The following is a 21,072-nucleotide window of genomic DNA, read 5'->3' as shown; positions in this document are numbered from 1 at the left end:
CGTTTAAAGTTGATTTGGTAAAAAGAAAACGCACACGTACTTTTAAACATTGTAAACATTCTCTCCCTTACTTTCTCTCAATTCTGATTGGTCAGAAGGTGTCGATGAAGTTGTTTCCAGCACCTAACTAAATAGCACCACCTCAGACAGTCGTTCGGCTGAGAAAACTCCCGTTAAGGCGTTATCGTTTCTATAGTAACGAATTACAAGAAAGGTATTTGTACGGCCAACGTCATCTAGATCATCTAAATACGGTAGAGCGTAGCATCACCGCGGTTCCCTCGACAAAAAAGCCACTGGATTGTTCCACTGGATTTTGGATTACTGCAGAAAATTAGCTTAAAAGTTTAGGATTTCTTACACGGTTTATTCATGAAGATAATCTTCACAAACGAACACAATGGTTATGAATTTTGAAGCCTAAATACAATCGTCAGAAGTAAAAAAAAAAAAAATAAATAAAATTTTTTTTAAAAACTATAAACGACACCACCAAAAAGTTTGAAAAACTCAATATAATTTTTTTTTATTATTATTTATTTATTTTTTTTTTATAAACACAGTACAGTTGGAAAATACTATAAATCGCTAAATCTACAAGTGTGAAAGTTTTATCTGGAATAGTTTGCAAGAGCGTGAGTAACCGCCTTTTTCAAGATGTGTAAAAGCTTAAACAAAATAAAATTTAAATAAAAAATTAAAAAATCACAAGTGAGGTATTACTGATGTATTTTATGTCGTACAGTAAAACGTGAAAATATCTTGAGCTTGTACCAAAAGGCATTTAACCAAAAAACCCATCTGTCTTCGGGACGACTGAACCGGAAGTGCTAAACTGCTAAAAACCGGAAGTGCTAATATGCTAAAACAGGAAGTGCTAATATGCTAACTCATTTCCGGGTTTTAGGACTCGTTCCTGCAGCACTCTATACTAAACAAATAAAAACAAAACGTTGCTGTTATTTAACAAAGAAAAATAGTAGTCGATGTTTACTGTAAGGAGATGTTTTTATATTTTATGTGTTATATGCGGTTTACGGAAAGTGTCTCCAGCGTCGGCGCTTCGTAACAGGAATCGTTCGCAAGTCGTAAAGAAACTCGCTAACCTCGGGGTGTTCACAGTAACTCCGCGCTCATCTGCTGATTATTTTCCTGTAATAACACGACACGGGGTGGTTTATTCCTTATGGAGACCAGGTCCACCTTGGTGGCGTCCTTGGTGCGAGGTGTTATAATGAAATTCATTGAAAAGGTTAGCAAATGGAGTTGGGTATGATTACCAGCGGCAGAAATCCTACAAAACTGCCGAAAAATGAGAACGTAGAAGTGCAGACTTTTAATAAAAACACTCCCTCGACAGGATGGCGCTGAAACAACGAAGCCCAACAAATCCAAGAGGTGAAGAAACAATGACAAAACGAAACGGGACTGAATAATTCTGCCATGACGTCGTTTCTGATGAACATCAAGACGATTCAGGTCGAAGCAAGAACAAGTCTGAAATGAATCACCTTTTTTTTTATTTTATTTTTTTTTTTATAAACACTCCAGTGTGTGGACACCGTGTCAAACCCCAGGTGAGCTTTAACTACACTTCCTTCATACAGATCAATAAACTTTCTCCAGCCAGCGTTCTCTCGGGGGGGGAAACCCAGCCCATAATAATCTCACACACACACAGTGTTGTGATATGAGCAGCAGTGTCGCACAGCGGGTTGCACTGACCCCAAAAACAAATCACATACAGCAGTTCATTGCTCCAGTCATGTCCACTCACCCTCCGGAGACTCCTCCTGGACATATGTTCCTGTCAGGTACCGGTGCACGAGGGCCGACTTCCCGCTGGAGAGGTTACCCACAATGCCCTGCAACACAATACAGCAATGTCATGGAAAAAAAAAGCAGTGTATTCAAATGGAACAATAACACCAACATTAGAAATAAGAACAATTAGGAGACACTCAAATTTAAAGCTGCATTTTTTTGCCACATGATCTGGTGTTTTTATTTATTTTTGGGCCTGGTGGTTGTACTTGGTAACTCTAGCTGAACTTTACTGGCCACTGTAGGGGCTAGGGGCGGAGCTTTGGGAACACAGGCGGAAATTGGGGCGGGCCCGAGCAGTCGAACCCGCCTACTTAACTGTCAGAGACTTAAAATTTTAAAACATACCCTTTTTTTTGGCCTAACGCTCCTTTAAGTACAAGTACCACACCTTAGTAGGAGATGTTCTCCTATATGAATATAACCTGAAAATAATTCATTTGCTTCTATTTTCTTTCACAAACCTAGTAAAAATGCACAACCGAGGCATTTTAAGAAAATTGCCAATTCCCGTAATGTCCGTAAAACACACACGAGCGCTGAATCTTTTCACCACGAATCATTACTCATCTAGGGAAATGACTCGACGTGAAGGAAATGGCATTACGTTTCAGGAAATAAGGTTTTAAAAACGATTTAAACTCCATACGGATAGATTCGAGCTTTGACTTTTGACAAACAAACCAACAAATGCAACGACAACAAAACTGATTTCACAGCAGAACTAGTGGAGGTTCATTCAGTTATAGAACCGTGGTTAGATACGTAACCTAACGTTAAATGTGTTTAATTTATTGTTTGGTTGGTTTAGTTACGATGAGCAGTGGTCGTGTTTGATAGCCCTCGGGGAGGCGTCGCAGCAGGGGTAGCAGCGTAACGCGTTTACAGCAGTAGCGGAGTTAGCGAGGTCGTTGGGAAAGTTTAGAAATGGCACGAGAACCACTGGAGTAAGGAACAGGACTTGGTAAAAGATAGAAAGACGGAGCAGAGAGATAACAGTCCACTCGTACACCATGACTGACTGTGAAACCATGACAACACAACAACCCTACGTCCTACGAACAGCTACATGTTTAACATGAATTTGATATATGTGCAATGTATGGTGAAAGTTCAGTATGCGTCAGTGAAAGACTTTCTGACTGTTTATTTAGGAGGTCGAAACTGCGTGTGGAAAATGTGGAACGAATCGGGGACTTTGAGTTGAATTGGCACGTTACGTCATTCGGGATGGCAGATGCTTGTCTCCGGGGACTTCTGTAACTTTTAAAGATCTAGATCTTTCCCAACTGTTAGACTGTTTGCTAGTGAAGGTTTCCAAAATGAAGAGACAAAGAGAATCCTTTACCTTGTATGGAGCCATACGTCTGCACACGTAGACACACACACACAAGCATGGACAGACAGGCTTCGGTAACGTACTAAAAATCCGTTCTACGTTTACTGGTATGCTGCCAGCGTCTTCCTTTTATTCATTATTTATTTTTACCAGATATGTTCTTTGATGTTAAGGCTGAATGCTTTTTTTCCCCTGCAATTCTCATGCACTCAGAGTGGAAGCTCCATGCTAGGAATGTGGGTTTGTTGCGCCAACATCTCTAACGGGGGCTTCTCAAAAGCTGACACGATCCCCCTGGGGATCCGTCGCGTCCTTTTTAGGAATAAAGTGGGAGACGTCTTGAAAGAACAAAAGACTGTGGCACTGCAAACATCCCCTCTTCCCCTCCCTTCTCTCCAGGCCGCAAGTGGGTGATTAATCCGAGTTCGAGCTTAATTACAAGGATGAGAATGCCGCTCAGGTCTTAACAAGGCTTAAGGAGCTGCGATCCTTCATAGCGATCCAGGCACAAACGCACTCCTGATTGTGTGAGCGGAGCCTCGAGGCTTCGATTGGAAAAGAAGGTTGCCTCAGAGCGTGATTGATTTTAAATGTTTTCTCAGCATGGCTTCTTCCCCTTCCTCGCCCCCCCGCCAGCCTCATGGAAAAGGAAATCCTAGCGAACTGTTTTACCACAATTTCCAAACACGTGTCTGCCATTTGTTTTGTTTTTTTAAGTCCGGACAAGAAAACAATGAGGCACAAGTCAAGTGTCAGCACAACCTTAATTTTTTAAACCAACCAAAGAGCCCACAGTCCCGCCTTCCTGTTTTCTATTGGCTCACAAAACCACAGCACGTCCTTTCCCCTTCAGTGAAATAGCTTTCCTTTATTCACGTTTCAGCCGTTTTAGCTTTAAAAAAGCAGAAAACCATTCCAAGTCATTTTCAGGTCTCATGTATCGCATGCATTTCTCAAGAATCCAAAATTATTACATTTTTACGTCTAAACCATAAATATTGGCACCTCCGCTTAAAGGAAACATTAATACTCTACATCGTTCTGATTAAAAAAAAATTTAAAGACCAAACAAAACTGCAAAATTCATACCCTGACGGTTTTGTGTGTGAGGAGAAACGCTTGAAGCTCTCTAATGACTGATGCAGATGAATGGCTTTCAGAAACTGTCAGGCGTATAACCTGAAAGTGCCACTCAGCGTCAGCGGCACATCTGCCCTGCAGTGCCTCAGCACCAGCCGCGCGCTACGATCGACAGAGTCAAAGCCGTGTAATTTCATCTACAACTCCTTTCGCTCATCCTACAGAGAATCGCCTAATCACGCCTTCAGAGAAAAGAAACCATTCTCCAGAGCTCGACTTAACGTTCATTTCTTCACATTTGTTTAGTGAAATCAATTTTATACAAAAGCAACCAGATGTGTGTCTCGTTGATCAGAATTTCCTTTTCATTTGATTAAAGCATTCAGCTTTATGATCTAAACACATTTAAAACTTATGCCTGTGCATAAACTTACCACTTTGAGCTCTGGTACTGATCTACTCAATGTCCACTCCTGACTGTTGACAAAGGAATCTGTAGAAGCGAAGGGGGGGAAAATCAAGAGTTAATTTGCAACATAAAATCATGGTCATTTAAAAAAAATAATAATAAATGTATGACAGCTATAAATCAAAAGTTTATTTCAAAGTAGGTGACGGAAACCGCCCACGATCCACCAGCATTTTAGTCACGTTTACGTATAAATTCCTCACACATCTCTGCTCGTCCGAGATAAAGCAGCATTTGCAATAGGATACAGGCGTAATACAATGTCCAAAATAAAAATTAAAAAAACGAGAAGCTGTGGGGTGATGAGTCCAAACACGTTGAGCCCTCACCCTCACGCTCTCTACGCAGCATCGCAGATACTCTAAACTAAACGCAAATGCCTGTGTAAACTGATCCCTCAAAAAGAGATAAAATGTTTAGAGAAAATATCACGGTTCCGGTAGAGGGTTCAGACAGTGTGTCTCCACAGAGCAGGTGAGAAAGCCACACGGCCCACACACACACAGGAGCTTTTCTACGACAGCAGCCTACACACAACGCTTCATAGCACTTGTGGTAATTGCCACCGGTTTGTTTTTCCTAATCTTTCCTGTAATGTTATTTCCATTATGGCTCCTCTAGCGATGTGACAAGAGGCTGAATCAGCTATGACTGTCGCTCTGATTACAGCCTACCAGTGCTATTGAGGAGAGGTGCTTCATGCTAAATGGCTAAATACACTCTTAAAAAAAAAATGGGGGGAAAAACAAGTAGACGTGGGTGTGTATGGAAATTTAGTGTCACAAAATTCGAAAATATTTTAGCCATGATTAGTGTACATCAAATAACCAAGACATTGTTTTGTTATCGTGTTAGCTCTGCTCATCCCAGACTAGCATCTGTCAAGAAATTGCTAACAATCCACAAAAGACTTTCTACTTAATATCATTTCAGCCCACAGAGTTTATATCAGAGTCCAAAAAATAATCTCTTTATTTACACCACAATGCGCCAAAAAGGTACACCCTCTGTGATTTAAAAAAAAGTGTTGTTTTTTTTTTTTTAAAAGTACAATATTATTAAATTATCCTATCATGAGCAGTCATATTATGAGCTATTTGCTACATGATTAGCACATTCCAAACATGCGAGGGGAAAACACCAAGCGAAGATGACTCAACACACATCACACAGCAAAACAATCCCCAAAGGAGCACTCTTAGTTGCCTTATTTTCAAAATATTTAGCAGGAACACCTGTACCACTGCGCATTCATTCACTTATTCAATCAGCCAATCATGTGGCAGGAGAGCCATATATAAACCCATGCAGATATAGGCCAAGAGCATCAGTTAATGTTCACGTAGAACATCACAATTTGGGGGTGGGGGGTCTCTATGATCTTAACGTCTTTGACTATGGCATGGATGTTGGTGCAAGGTTGAGATTTGAAGAAACTGCTGATCTTCTGGGATTTTTGTGTGCAACTAATCGCTAGAATTTACGAAGAACGGTGCAGGAACAAAAACGGCAGAAAAACCTTGTTGAGAAGGGTCAGAGGAGAATGACCAGACTGGTTTGAGCTGACTGGACGACCATCGAACTTAAATAACTACTCTTTACAACTGTGGTGAGGAGCATCAGCACATTGGCATTTGAGGCACACGGGCTACAACAGCAGAAGATCACATCAGGTTCCACTCCTGTCAGCCAAGAACAGGAATCTGAGACGACAGTGGGACATTTCTCCATTCTTCAACCATTCAGATTCCTGTTCTTAGCTGACAGGAGTGGGACCTGATGATTCATAGAGGTTACTGAATAATGCGCATTAAGATAAATAACTACATAATAAACCAGAACTTCATAAGGTTGACGTTAACCAGTCTTCTCTCAAAACAAGTTAGCATCCTTTCATTTTCTTTTACGAGCTACAGAGTTCTTCATCTCCCGATGTTCTTGCTTTGTCTAGACAAAAATATGCGGGGAAAAGCTTAGCTTTGGTACGAGACCAAGGAATTCCAGGCTACCTCTAGCACCCCTGGTTAATTTTCAATCCCAAGCTGAAGCAAAGTGCTTAATGGGAACTCGATGAGGAAAACAAACAGCACGTTAACGTGGACAGAAACGTCACTGCCGTCTATCGTAACCATGCATTTAGCTCCACCTTGCTATCTTTTGTTCGGCGGTTACATCACTGCAGGTTCAACAATACTGAATCACAGCCATGTAAGAATTTCACAATCACTTTATACTCAAATACACACGATCCAACTTGATATTACATTCAGGAAGTAAACTACGTAGGCTCCACCAGTCTTCACCCCGATCCATGCAGAAGTAATGATATACTGGTTCACCTTTTATCAAGATATCGGTGTTTGAATAAATCGCAGAGAAGAACTGAACCTCCAATAACAGACAAGTCTAAGTGTGGTATATGAGAGAGCGAACAAGTTTGGATGGAATTTACACTGTTGAATTCTATGTTCCAGTTCTCACTTGACTAGTCCAATTGATCAAAATACAGCATGAGTCCAGAAAGTTGTTGCTTGTCCTTGCCTCAGGTTTGTATCAAATGTTTTCTCTTTTCAACTCTGTAGGAATGACTCAGCTAGTATTATTCACAATGCCGCAATCAACCACGGGTCAAGGTGACTACGTATAATCGCTGCACAGTGCAATAGTACTGGCGTTCTCTCTTCTTTTTTTTTCCCCACTCTGAATAACAAGAGGCTTGCCTTGTGCTGACGTGGTAACCAGCAATAGCAAACAAAGCATGTCTCATCAGTCAAGGGAAAGGCAGAGCACATATGGTAGTGTTCTTACTTTTGGGTGGTGCCTACCACTTGATATCTCGACATCACCGATTCAGAACAGGGAACAATAGCCTAATGTTCTGGGGTCGGCTGAAATATCAATAACGCACAACGATCAGAGTAAGGCAAAAGTCATGACCAAAGTAAGGCATGGTAAACCGCATGCGAATGCCACCTTCAGTCTCACCCAGCCTTATGATACATTTTAGATGACAATCATTCTTTGAACACAAGTGCTAATGTTTGGAAAAACAAGTGAGTCAGAGGCTTTAAGCTTCTGTTAGCTGAACGTGTCTGAAGCAAAGTAAAAAAAAAAATTTAATTATTACACGCGTACCCCAGAATTAAGGTAAAACGAAATTAAAGTCCACAAAGCATCCTTTTCTAATGAAATTAACAGGTAATTAGTGCTGCTTTGACGCAACAAAACTAAATGTGTTCAAGCTGACTAAGTTAACTAGAGCTATCTATGATCCTTGGAAACCCCTATTTCAACACCACCAATGAACATGTATGTTAATGGTTAGCAGTCACAATACAAATTGTTTTTACTGGTTTGGCAAAAACATGATGTAGGTATTGACAGATTTTTTTTTTTTTTGGAGAGTCTGATTGTTTGGCACCAGATTTGCCAAGAATCTAATGTTTTTGAAACGGATTATCTCAGCAACGTTAGAAATGCCCGGAGATGGAGAATGGCTGAATCAGCAACGTTGCTGCATTTCCGCGGAACCTCTTCAAGCCCGTTTCCTCCTCTTCTGGCTTAGATTCTGCTTTTTGTACGTCTTACATATGTAGAAAAAGTACAAATCGGTATATAATCTGCTGCTCTGATCTACTGGAGCTTAGATTTTTGGAAATGGCACATTGTCAACAGCACAAGTTGAAACTGCCTAATGAAACAAAAAACGCCTTATGAATTCCATAAACGTGTAGATTATGGAGTATTCAAGTCTGCTTTAAAATTCGGTGAGTAGGAAACTTTTTTTTTTTTTGATATGTAGAAAGTCTCAATCAAAGCACAAATTTTTGTACTTTATTACCACCCACCTCTGGTCTCAAGTACATCAGTGACAGATTTAGTGGCCATGAAGCAAACATTTGTTATTAAATACGACTTTCAAGCAATGATAGTCCAAAGTTCAGTGTCTGAGTTATGAAATACTGCAAAAAAACAAACAAACTTGTACCGTTATCTTAAAAACAGCAAGTAATGATGAAGCTTGAAATCTGCAAGAAATTATTACATAGCCATGCATACCATCAGAGTTACTGTTACCAAACTGAAGTGGATTATTTTCCTTTAATTATTCCTCTTATACAGCAATTTGCCGAAGATTATATACAGCGCTGTGTTATAAAGACGTTCACAGTCTTTGGTAGACTCTCAAGAACTCTGGGCTTTCATCACATGAGAACTTGAGACCTCTGCACTTCACCAGAGACTTCTCCAAATCCATTAACAGGCTCCTCGTCAATCAGGAGGCAGGTCAGGACAGGCGCACGGGGCCCAGCCTTCAAAGCGAACACACCTTAGCTTAGCGATGATTGCCTGCTTGATACCTTCTCAAGCCAGGGCAAAATCTCGGTCAGGACTGTCTCTATAGTGACGGCAGGCAAAATAAAAATCACAAGGCGTGCACTTTGGCTCAAAAGTGGTACGTGCTAAGTGCTAGGATGGAATGGGATTCATGCGTACGAATTTATAATGTTGCAAAAAGACCATCGTTTGTGATGAACAGCATTTCTGAGGTGTTTGAAACACAACTGGTTAAATGAGACTCGAGTCTCGTCTTGAGCATAGCTGCATTGATACAACACGCCGTTTTCAGGTGAGACGGAGAGTCTGTAAAGACGGAGTGTATTTTTAGGACTGAGAATGTGTTTTTATCTGCCACTGTGTCTATATCGGAATGTATTCACTGCAACGTGACTCATGTTGATACACACAATTCACGGCTTGCTGGCTGGAATACGCCACACGCCTTCTATGTGGAGAACCAAGATCCTGGGATTAAAACGTTGCCGTTTTCACAAGGATGCAAAAACGCCAAATGTAGCCTGGAATGCAGCCTGGCTTTGGGAACATAGCATTTCCTAAACATGCGTGCTTTTTCTGTACTGAAAACCAATCAAGAGTTATACTACTGATCTCACTCTGTTTGTCTCTAGCTGGGGATGTCAACTAAGCTTAGAAAAGAAGAAACTGTTTGAAGATTAAGACTTAAAGACTTTTTTTCCCCCTTCAACCCGTTTCTCATTACTTATTCATTCTTTCATACTTTTATCAGCTAATCCTGGTGTCGATCCATTCACTATGTGCTATTCCTTAATCAGCTATGAAGATATGCATTTTTTTTTTTTAATCCTCATTAAAATTTGTGCATAATTTCAGTTTAGGAAACTTGTAATGCAAACCGCTTAAACAAATCTCATCTACTTAGAGTAGTGAATAATACATCTAAACCCTCGAGCCAAGCAATATCGCTTTATTAATTTCCCCCTGAATATTTCAGGCTCGTTCAATACTCTGAGGGTTTGTACTCTTCCGAGATGGGGAACCGAGGGGGCTGGATGGCTCGGCTCAGAGCGCTCACATATACGCACACACAGCTTACCTTGACCTTTGCTGAAATCAATGCCCTTTAATGTCTCTATGGTAACTGGCTTTTTATTCCAGGCTGGGGGATCGGTGCCAGGTAGTTTGCTTTCAGCACAGGCTTCAGATTTGTTGCCTTTTCTCTTAAAGCGACTAGTGATGAGCTGCCAAAAATTCGGCTCTGAAGACGTCGGTTTGAGGGGCTTGGTGAGTTTCGGTGGGGCTAAGGGGACCTCGATGACCGAGACTTTCCCTCTAGTTTGGAACTCTATTAACTGCTTTCCTCTCTGGTCCTGACTGTGCTCATAAGCAGGAGACAACGTCCTGCCAGTCAGATAAGAGAATGGCTGGCTGGACCGTGTCACATCTTCTCTCACACTTGTCGTCCATGTTCTTTCTCGTACAGCACCTTGCTCTGGTTGATTACAATTCCGCTTGAGCCTGAGGCTTAGGCTCCTTCGCAGAGAGCTAAACCTCTTCTTTGGCCTATCTGGTTTGCTGCTGGTAGGTACTGAAATGGCTGCCGTCTCCTTATCCTGTGCCTGTCGGCCAAAGAGCCTCCATCGAAAGCCAGAGCGAGGCAGGCTTGCAGCGTCGCTGGAAGTGCGGTTGGCCAGTTCGTCTTGTGATCTACTAGCCTCCTTCAGCTCTAGAACGGTCATGCTAACGGGCCGAGGTCTTCCAGTTGTCTGCAGGGTTCGGCGCGGTAGGACCTCCTGTTGCGGATACGGGGGCAGCCGGAAAGAGGGAGGCATGTCTTGCTTGAGGCCATCAGTTGTTCTCCTACATGTACGCTGTTGAAAACGGTTGAAGTTACCCGTTTTAGCTGAGGAGGAATTGGTTTCAAGCACACTGCTCGACTGAGAGGCAGCCAGCATGCATACACTGTGAGGTCTCTGTGACCTATGCTCATGACCCACCGTCGTAATTCGTTGTTTTTGGGGCTCATCCAGGGAGCCATACATGCTCACCGTCTTCCTGCTGCTACCAACGTGTTTTACCCCAGGGTTAGACCTTCGCAGGACCACCACAGGGCATTCTGTTGTGGTCTCTCCATTATGGTATTCCTTTTCAGGTATGCAGCCCACGACAGTAGTGGTGTTAAAGTCCTTAATCCATGGTGTTCTCTTAATTGAGGCCGAATCAAAATCTGATATAGAGAACCTAAGCTTAGAACAGTCCTGCAGAAGTGCAGGAAACCGGTCTGTCCTCATTCCTGCCTCTTCCAACCTCCTCCCACTTTTTACCAGCCCACCTGTGCCGCTCAGGTGACACCACCTGCCGAGTCCCTACTCGGCTGTTCTCCTCCTTCGCCGCGGGCTGTGTCTGTGTTCCTCCCTCTTCCGCTTCTCCTTTCCGTCTACTAGCTTTGCCTCTCTGGGCTTGGCCTGTCGTATTTTCCAACCCTCCTCTCCGCCTCCAAACCTCCCATTCAAAAAGGCCAAGACTGGGTACGCAGCTTTTCCGGCTTGAAAGTGCTGAATTCTCATGGAATCAACTCTGCGCAGGACGAACAGTGCAATTTCTGCACACCAGCACAAGTTCAGTCTCGCAAGACTGCTCTTGCTCCAACACAAATCTGGCTGTGGCTGCTCAGAGACTTTCACCTCTAGGCCACATTCCAAACACAGCCATAATCCCTCACATCTGACATGCGAAAAAAGGAGACAAAAAGGCATTCAGACAAGCTTCAGCATGAAATCACAAACACCTCCAACAACCCACTAAAAGCTACTTTTGTAAATAAGATGAGCAAAACCTCTCCTTCTGTTTTCATTTTATTGATTCTGGGGGAAGTAAAAGCCAATGTGGAGGGTGGGGGTATAAATATCTCCGACATGGCACTTACTGCAGTGGTAAGTGTATTATTAAATAGCAAAAAAACCGGCATCTTCTCATACGAGGATTCCTGGCACATTCCTTTATTTTCCAGCTCATGGCATGAAGAGAGGGCTGAACTCTGAGCAGCTTCTTGATTACCTCGTGGCAAAGTTTAAAGAAGAAATGGCTCCTACTGTGCACCCCGAGTATTTCCAGACTTATTGGACCTTTCTGAACAGTGCAGAAATCTATCAATTTGCACTAAAGCAACAATTACAAAATCCCAGCTAACATCGAAAGAGTGCTTAGTGTTTCTAAGACCCCCGATTAACTCCACCTCCAACCCCCCCCCCCATCCCCCCGCATCCACCTTAAATGGTTTGGGAAATATAAAACAGTGGCTTCTTTTCCCAGGTCTGGATTAGGAAGAAAAGAATATTGGGACAGTTTTAGGTGATTTGTCATTTTAAGGATTTGTTATGACAAGACCACCTTTGTGCAGTCCAGGTGGGCTGGATGAGAGACTTTGTTTTGGGATCAGGAGAGAGGGATCACTGACAAGGACTCACATGCTGTAGCATGGGAATGAAAGTTAGAACAACTTTGTGTGTTGGAAAGACAATGTTCTACCGAATGCAAGAATACAAACCAAAAACTTTTTACACTTACACTGTACTATAACGGTGTATAATATACTATATTATACATTGTATTACATTATTGTATTACGTTCTCCCATTTTTTTTGGACCTTAAACATCAGATGACCCATTTTTAGGGCTCATGGCAGAAAACCTGAAAACTTATTTCCAATGTTGCAATCGGTGACATCCAATCACCTTGTTATTCAAATACAACCAATCAGACAAAAAAAACAAAAAAACAGTAACTTTTTTTTCTACATACCAGAAAGAATCAACTTAATCGCCAATGCAGTTGAGGACAGCACCATCAAGTGGTTTCCAAGAGTACTGTCCCTATCCATTTCCAAACCTTAAATTGTTCCGAATGGAAAGCCAAGAACAAGCAACACAAACGATGCCATGGAGCAGTCAAAGATATTGAAACACACAGTACATTCAAAAACTAATTCTTTGTGGTGCCAACCAGAAGTCATCACAAGCTGGCAGAGGAAAAGTGAAGAGGAGACTGGTCCACAGATCCCCACAATCTGTGGCGTAATCCATCTTACTCCAGTATGACAGAACGTCCACCATCTGACAGGCGTGAAACCGGGAAGCTGGGAACAAATCTCCAACAAAGTCAAAGAAAATCTCTTCAAACAGCCCTAGTCATCGAATAGATCTCAATCTTCAGCAAATGCTCCTCATCACCTTTACTCATCCTACACGGAGAACGAAGACATACCTTAGCTTCATAATCTTCCCTTCATTATCTTGCGTCATTCTTATCAGTACATTACCTTAATGCTCGTCATACCAGGTTGTTTGAAACTGCTGACAGAATTACATGGCTGTTAAAAGTCTAGACATCTATGTTAGATCTTGTCCTTCTTGCCCACACAATCGGTATTAAGGATGGTTGTTTTTCAGATATTTAACAGTTACACCAATACCTAGTAATTGTAGAAGTTTTCTGTGAAGAGATGTTTATTTTGCACTTTAAGGAGCCTCCAGTGTCAGCGCTTTGTGCCAAAAACAGACCCACAAGGAGTCACATTTAAGCCGTTCGGCACTAGACCACAGCCATGGTCAAGATCAAGCCCCTAGAGCCAGTGTTCTCTGCAGTCTAGGAACCAACAAGGATCCATGACACATACTGTAACATATGGGAGAGTACCTTTTGCTTCTCACCTGGATAGATTTGTCCTGTTCTCATCCCAGGACTCTCATTCACATACACTTAGCACAATTTGTCTCTATTCTTCTACATTTATTTGTAATCCCACTACCTGGTGTCACTGAGAAGAGGATCGGTTCCCTTTTGAACCCGCTGAATGACGTTACACATAACAAGCTCACTAAACAACGATTACCTGCGTCTACGAATCCAGGATTGGAAGCAAATTTCGCCACGACATCGACGGGAATCAGACGGTGTTCCTCGCTGTATGGCGTGTCCTTGGGCTGCCGTGGGCCGCAGAAACAAAGCATCATGTCCTCGCTATACTCCTTCAGGTGTGTGCGAACACGCCATCAATCCCACTAAATGCATCCGAACAGCTTGCGGATCTACACCAAGCATCCAGCTGAGCAAATCCACAGATGGCCCATTTCCCCAGAGACCGAGTGACTTCAAGACGAAGACGAGTACGTCTATCAGTACAAGCGTATGAATGGGAGGGACGATGACGGATGTTCCACCTCCGTGAAGGTATTTCTTCGTACTGGAATCTCTAATCAGGAGCGGTTTACTCCCGCTAGGTCCTCTCTACGTACATGCGTATTACCGGATTAGAACCAAAAAAGAAAAGGCACCATCTCACACTTTCATCAGGGAAAATAAGGCGCTTTATACATTCGCAGATTACTCGAGCAGAAAACAGTGAGAAACTGGTTCTACGTGTGGAAGAATGCTTGCAATGCTGCTGACGCACCACACATGAAAGCATCGCAGACGTTTTCAACGCCACTGCCCAGATCGGCATACGGGCGTTCTACAAAACAGATCTCTTGTGGAGACGCAGAACAATGTTACTTGAAGGCAGGAACACACACACACATACACACACACACACACACACACACACACATATAGAGGATTTAATCATTTATACTTCATTTCTTAATCAGTTCAGGATGCCACCAGGTCGATCTCTAACAATTATCAGACACACGTCTGGCGTAATTCGTTCATTATTCCATTCTCCGTGTATAGAAACACGTCCAGCACTGCGAATTCAAGCGCTTTTAGCATAACCTTCCAAACGCGACCGAGTTAATTACTACAGCCTTGTTGAAATGGCTGGAAATAAGAACAATTATCATTCCACCACCTCATTGCCTTTTCATTAAAACACCGGACACGGCCTGTCACCGTACAAACTCGCAACAACGACGCCACGCTCTAACCTCTGGAGAAATAAAAAAAACGCACGAACGCTCCTTTTTTCCACCTGTTTTAATTAGAGAGGCTGACAGAAAGGCTTCCCCCACCTCTCCCCTCCCCAACATTGTTCCTCAGCTCTCCTCGGGGAGCATGTTTGTGTTACAGGAACTGGCGGTGCAATTGGCCCAGCAAATCTAATTAAAACCGTTTCGTAGAGAAAACTCATTAAGGTCAGATATTTAAAGCCACTTTTCCTTAAAACTTCTCCTTTTAAAAAAGAAATAATAAAATGCGGATGGAGGTCGGAGGCAATGTCATTCATTCTCCTTTTTTATGAAGAGGCTGGTGCGCATGGTAATATTTCATTAGAACGTGAAAGGCGAGACATGATAATGGCGTACAAAGCCGTAATCATCTAGCTGATGAACACATTTCGAACACACGGGGTGCCACATGTGCAGTACCACCAGGGGGCAGTCACATGACTCGGAGAAAGCCTTGATGTCGGAGAATGAGCATCAAAGTTTCAGGAGTTTTCTAACAAGCTCCAGCAATTGCTCTGGAGTACATGCACGATGGGTGATGCGTTTAAGCATTTAAGTTTAAGCATGCCATGGCACAGGTAGCTTTAGTCCTCCACATCACAGCTTTGGCGTCTCCAAAAGCTTTCAAAGAGCTACAAAATATATGTCTTGTATTTTGTTTTTAGATCTGGGACACATTCCCAATCTATTGCTGGACAAGTTTTTTTTTTGTTTGTTCTTTTAACTTTAGCATTTAAATACCTATGATTTTCGCCTAGTTTATCTATATATATTTACCCATTTCACCATTTCGTATTTTTCTTTTTCATGACACTCAGATTTTTTTATTTTTACCTCACACACTAGATATGATTAAATATGATTGAGTTTAAAGGTGCTATTAAACTAAAGACCTCACACACACACACACACACACACACACACGTCTATTTCATTACTGACATGAACCCTGTTAATATATCCCCTAGCTGCAATGTGAGCGGTTCTGTCCTGTAATGTAATTCAAAATTCACATATAATTCAATGTATATTTTACCCACTCTGCAATGTTCAATTTCTCATTTTATTCTGGAATTATTACGTACATATGGATAACGTCATCCCCCTCCGTCAGTGAGTGGAGGAACGCTTTCATTTAGACTGCACTGGACATAATTACATCACCATAATCAGTCACTAATATCCAGATGTCACCGTGACATAGAAACTTAATGAGTAAGAGAGAGAGAGAAGTGCAAATAAACCGTCAGTAAATAAGCACAGACTGAGAACAGTAATTAACTCATTATTAGTATTGATTCCTTGTCAAGTCTCGGTTAATTCATTTCCTGTGGAAGGCTTTCTGATGCATTCACGTGATGTCGCGCGTGTGGACGCGGAGCGAACAGGAAAACACGGCACGACACTGGACATGGGGCGTAGACGCACCCTGAATGGGACACCGGTCCTTCGCATAGTATTTTTACACCTTGTGTATAACAGACCGGATGATGACCTTTAGAGAAACTCCGCCCACTTTTCTGTAACGCAAACGCAACACACATTTTGCCAGGATACGACAGGATAGTCCCGAGCTCGGATTCATTTCCGAGCACCACGCAAAAAGAAGTGCTATACGTCACCCGTACGTCACCACATGACCTGGACATGACCTCCTATTATTAAGCATGTAATCGTGATACTAGAACGATTCTCGCCAGTCACGTCCTTTTACCAGTTATGTGTTGGTGTGCGCCATATGGGTTCCGCATTTAGTCCTGGAACGCGCCAGGCCAGAATTAGGAGCACTACTGTCAGACTACTGGTCGAACCAAATGATGACTGTGTGTCAAAGTGACTAAAGTGACACAGTCTGTGCTTTGGGAACATGAGTCAGCAAGGGCGCACACACACTTCCTCTCATGAGTCCATTTGGATCACGTCGCAAGTGCAGTCTTTAACCAGGTCATTCATTCTTTGCCTTGAATATTGCACACGTCAATAATCAGTGATACGATACATCACAACGTCCGACGCTCGTTATTGTGGCAGGGGTGGACAAATCAGCACCTCAAGCCGGTTTTAATTCATAGTATGTTCAGTATGATCAGCAGTGCTTTTTCTCTTTCTTCACTCATCCAACAATCATCAAAAAAACCTCTACTCCCTATTGACAATCGCAAAGAAGTCAATGACTAAGGAATCTAATTATTGACCTTATTCTGAATAAGACAATATTGTGATTAAGGTGTTTACATGAGTCGCTTTTAGAATACTCCTTTCATGTTCACGTGTTACACGTTATAGAACACAGATGGATTAACGGCACACGTCATTACGTCCCCACGCCACGCCGTCCGACGTTCCCTCCAGAATTTCACCTATCAACATACAGTTCGTCTTCGTTATGGGACCGTATACAGTTTTGAGTGTTTTATTGTTAATTTTACGAAAGTGCAGTTAATTATTAGTCGTGCTGTACGTGCAAAGAGACGACTGCTTGAAGCCGTGGGCCGTGTCCCAAACCACGTACTTACAGAAATACATGTATTTCTCCTACTATATAGGAGGGTACGCGGTTTGGGACGTGTCCTGTCGCAAAATGCAGTGAAAACTCTCACACGACGTTAATCGTGTGATTAAGGTGTGTACGTGTCTGTAACGCACGTCAATAACGCGACTAAAACAGGAATACTCCACACGTCTTAATTCCATTTGTGTTTACTCCGAGTATGACTTTAGTCTGATTAAGATCATCAATAATCGCTGTTTACATGCTAGTTTCTTAATCAGAGTTTCGTCTTAATCGGGTTAATATGGGATCCATTAATTAAAATTAATACGTGTTCGTGATTATTGGTCATGAGGTGGATGCAATTAAAGATAAACACACACACACACACACACACACACACACTTTGAGACTTAAGTGAACCTTTTGCTTAATGCTGCGAGTATTCCACACGGCTGGGATCACCATGACAACACGCATCAAAATGGCTGACTTGCTTCCAAGGGACCGGAGAGTGAGTGTGCAGGAATTGCGAGGACATCCATGAAATATGAAACCATCTCACTATGATATTAAACAGATATCCATCATCAGTGCGAGCATTTCTTTGCCTGTGACTTTTTTTTTAACGCAACCGGGTGAAACAGGAGCTCCGTTATCTGACAATAACAAACATAGATCACACATTTTCCGAAGAAACATCACCGAAACGCTGACATGGTGGCGCCGTCAACAATAACGTGTCACACGATGATTGATTTCGCCGCTGAAGCCGTCAGTTATTGCAACACGGCACATTCACTCATTTTCCTGGGGATGTCTGGGGCTGAAACGCTCAACACCATGGCCATCGCAATTATGAATATGTGTACGTGTGTGTGTGTGTGTGTGTGTGTGAGCGGCAAACCACACCATGCACAAAAGTGCAGAAGGATGGGGCTTCGAGTCGTTGGTAATTATGCTTGCTGTAGTGGTGTCGGGCGTAGGAGGCTCTTTGAAATTCAGCAGCACAACTCTTGTACTGCGGAGAAAATGATAGGTTTGAGGATGTCTGTGGGAGGCTGCTAGAGGAGGAGAGGGTGAGGGGGAAAAAAAAAATCCAGACGCTTCTCTCTCTCCTTCTTTCATAATGCGTAGGATTCGTAGTAAATCTTAAACACGTCCTTTACATATATGTGTCAAGGTGAGGGGAAACGGACAGAAGTAAAGAACCGAACAGGCTTCATTCCATGACTCATGAAGGATGGTGTGCCATAACCAACTACGAGATGCCCACTGCCGGGGCAAGAGCAGAGGTTTATGCTGTACGGGGTCAAAATACAAAAAAATAGCCTCGGAGGATGGTCGCTTACCACGTTCAGGAAGAATAAACGTGGAAAAGAAAGCGAGAGAGGCTGGGAGCTCAGCCAGAGGATGGGGGAGGCGAGAGAGGAGAAGAGCTCGAGCATGTGAGCGTGGGTTCACAGAAACATTCCTCCGCACTCCGTGGGCCTGGTGCTCCAAAAAACCTCCACAAAGAGGCAGAGAGATAAGCCACCCATTGCACGCTTCTGTAATATGGCACATGGGCTTAAAAAGACAGGTGCGTTATGAGCCGTCACCTGTTTGCACCTGTACTCTCGTTTACAAACGTGTTAGAATGTTGAGTAATCCCTCAAGTCTCAGCTGGATTCATGATGCAAGGTCTCGCAGCTTTTTCCACCCGACTCATTTTCATAAGATTAAAGGGTTACAGATTTTGCGCACAATTTTGACTAATTTACCTTCAGTGTCCAAAATACATAGCTAAGAGCAACTGACGAAGCTTTTAATAACCAAAATCCTTTGGTGAAAAGCAACAAACTGACCTTCAGTAAACAAAATCCTTGTCGGAAGGCAACCGATTTATCTTCAGTTACCAAAGTTTTTGGTGAAAAGTAACCACTGAAAGTACTTGAGGACTTTTGGCCAATTTATCTTCAGTAGTAACCACAATCCTTGGCAAAAAGGTGACTAGCTAACTATCAATAACCAAAGCCCTCTAATTTATCTTCAGTACGTCAGTAACCAAAACCTTTGTTGAAAAGGGAATACCGTGCCTTGAATAACCAAAAATCTTACCAAAACGTGACAATTTACCTTCAGGAACCAAAGTCCTCTGCAAAAAGTGACCAATTTCCCTCAAAGTAAGCAAAATCCTTGGCAAAAGGAGACAGGTTTACCTTCAGCAACCAAATTATTTGGCAAAAAGCCAAGATTTACCTTCAGTAACCAAAATCTTTGATGAAAAGTGACTAATTTGCCTTCAGTAACCAAAGTCCTTGGCGATTGGCGCTTTCCTTGGGGAAAGAACAGCTAGTTAACCCGCAGCAACCAAAATCCTTCTTGAAGGACCACCAATTTATCTTCAGTTACCAAAGTTTTTGGTGGAAAGTGAGAAGTTTACTTTCAGTAACCGAAATACTTGCGGAAAATTCATCGATTTATCTTCAGTAACCCAATTCCTTGGTAAAAAGAGACTAACTTACATTTAATAACCAAAGCCCTTGGCTAAAGATGACTAATTTACCTTCAGTAACCAAACTCTTTGTTGAAAAGTTACCAATTTGAGTTCAATAACCAAAAAACCTGGGTAAATGGTGAACAATTTACCTTCAGCAACCAAAGTCCTTCGTGAAAAGTGACCAATTTGCCTTAAGTAACCAAAATCCTTGGCGAAAACTGACAAATTTACCTTAGCGAAAGGATCTCTTTTGTGCTTTTACTTTCATACGTGAAGTAAATTTAGAAGTAGCCAAACATGACTAACCTTGGATCAAAAAGGTTATGCTAGCTGACCCGACTAGCATACTACATGACTACTGTACACCGTGTTAACAACATTTGCTTCTAATCTTGTGCTTAGTAGCACCCAATATACAGCTCCAGAAATAGGGCTCGCGTTCCCACGTGGACCCTCTCTGTAATTTCTGTCTTTGTTTCCGCTCCCCTCATCCGCCCACCCGCAATTTCATGATGAGGCGAGAGTTTTGCCGTAGGCACTTGACATGTTGAGCACAAAGAACCGGTGCAGGACCCAATGGGCCGAGCCGCTTTTCACCGTGAGCGTCATGGAGCTGTAAATTATCAGTAAAACCCCCACGCTGCCTAGGAGACACATTAATCCTATTTAGGGCAGCAATTAGGCCGATCAGCTGGCACATACACGCACGGTTATACGTTGAAATCTCAGCCAGGGAAGCAGAAGCCACACTATCTAACGTACAGAAAAACTGAAACAGATTAATGAAGAGAGCTTTTCAGTCTGAAATGTCAGGTTTATGGATGGACACACAAACAGGCAAAGACTGAGGAGCACACAGATAACGAGGTCCGTCACAGCGTATGGGCAAAGAACACCCCGAATCTCAGGGTACAATCATGCGACCAAAAAAAAAACCCCACACCCGGAGCTGGATATACTCGCTTATACTTCTGCACACGTACAAAATCTTGCCAGATTTATCTGTGGTATTAACGATCACCTCTACCGGTCGACTAACTTAAATCACAGAGTGGAAAAATCACTAGACTTGCGGTTTACGTTTTTGCCCAGTAGAGAGAGAGATACTGATTACAGC

General features: G+C 42.5%; 1 protein-coding gene across 2 annotated transcripts in view; it reads right to left on the bottom strand.

The window, feature by feature from the left end:
* Positions 1-14,599, bottom strand: part of agap3 (ArfGAP with GTPase domain, ankyrin repeat and PH domain 3) — an 84,217-nt gene extending 69,618 nt beyond the window's left edge. Inside the window, exons 1-3 of one of the 2 annotated variants that reach the window (XM_053612393.1) lie at positions 13,926-14,599; positions 4,678-4,736; positions 1,778-1,865 (exon numbers count right to left, since the gene is read on the bottom strand). In XM_053612393.1, coding sequence (XP_053468368.1) covers positions 1,778-1,865; positions 4,678-4,736; positions 13,926-14,046 — 268 coding nt within the window. In that variant the 5' untranslated portion in view covers positions 14,047-14,599. Of the gene's footprint in view, positions 1-1,777; positions 1,866-4,677; positions 4,737-10,128; positions 12,179-13,925 lie in introns of those variants that run through there. The other variant, XM_053612306.1, reaches the window with a different exon arrangement.
* Positions 14,600-21,072: the final 6,473 nt, after the last annotated feature.

This window comes from Ictalurus furcatus, chromosome 1, assembly GCF_023375685.1.
Source record: "Ictalurus furcatus strain D&B chromosome 1, Billie_1.0, whole genome shotgun sequence".
Lineage (NCBI taxonomy): Eukaryota > Metazoa > Chordata > Actinopteri > Siluriformes > Ictaluridae > Ictalurus > Ictalurus furcatus.
The sequence above is the reverse complement of the archived record's forward strand: the minus strand, read 5'-3'. Positions and strand labels throughout refer to the sequence as shown.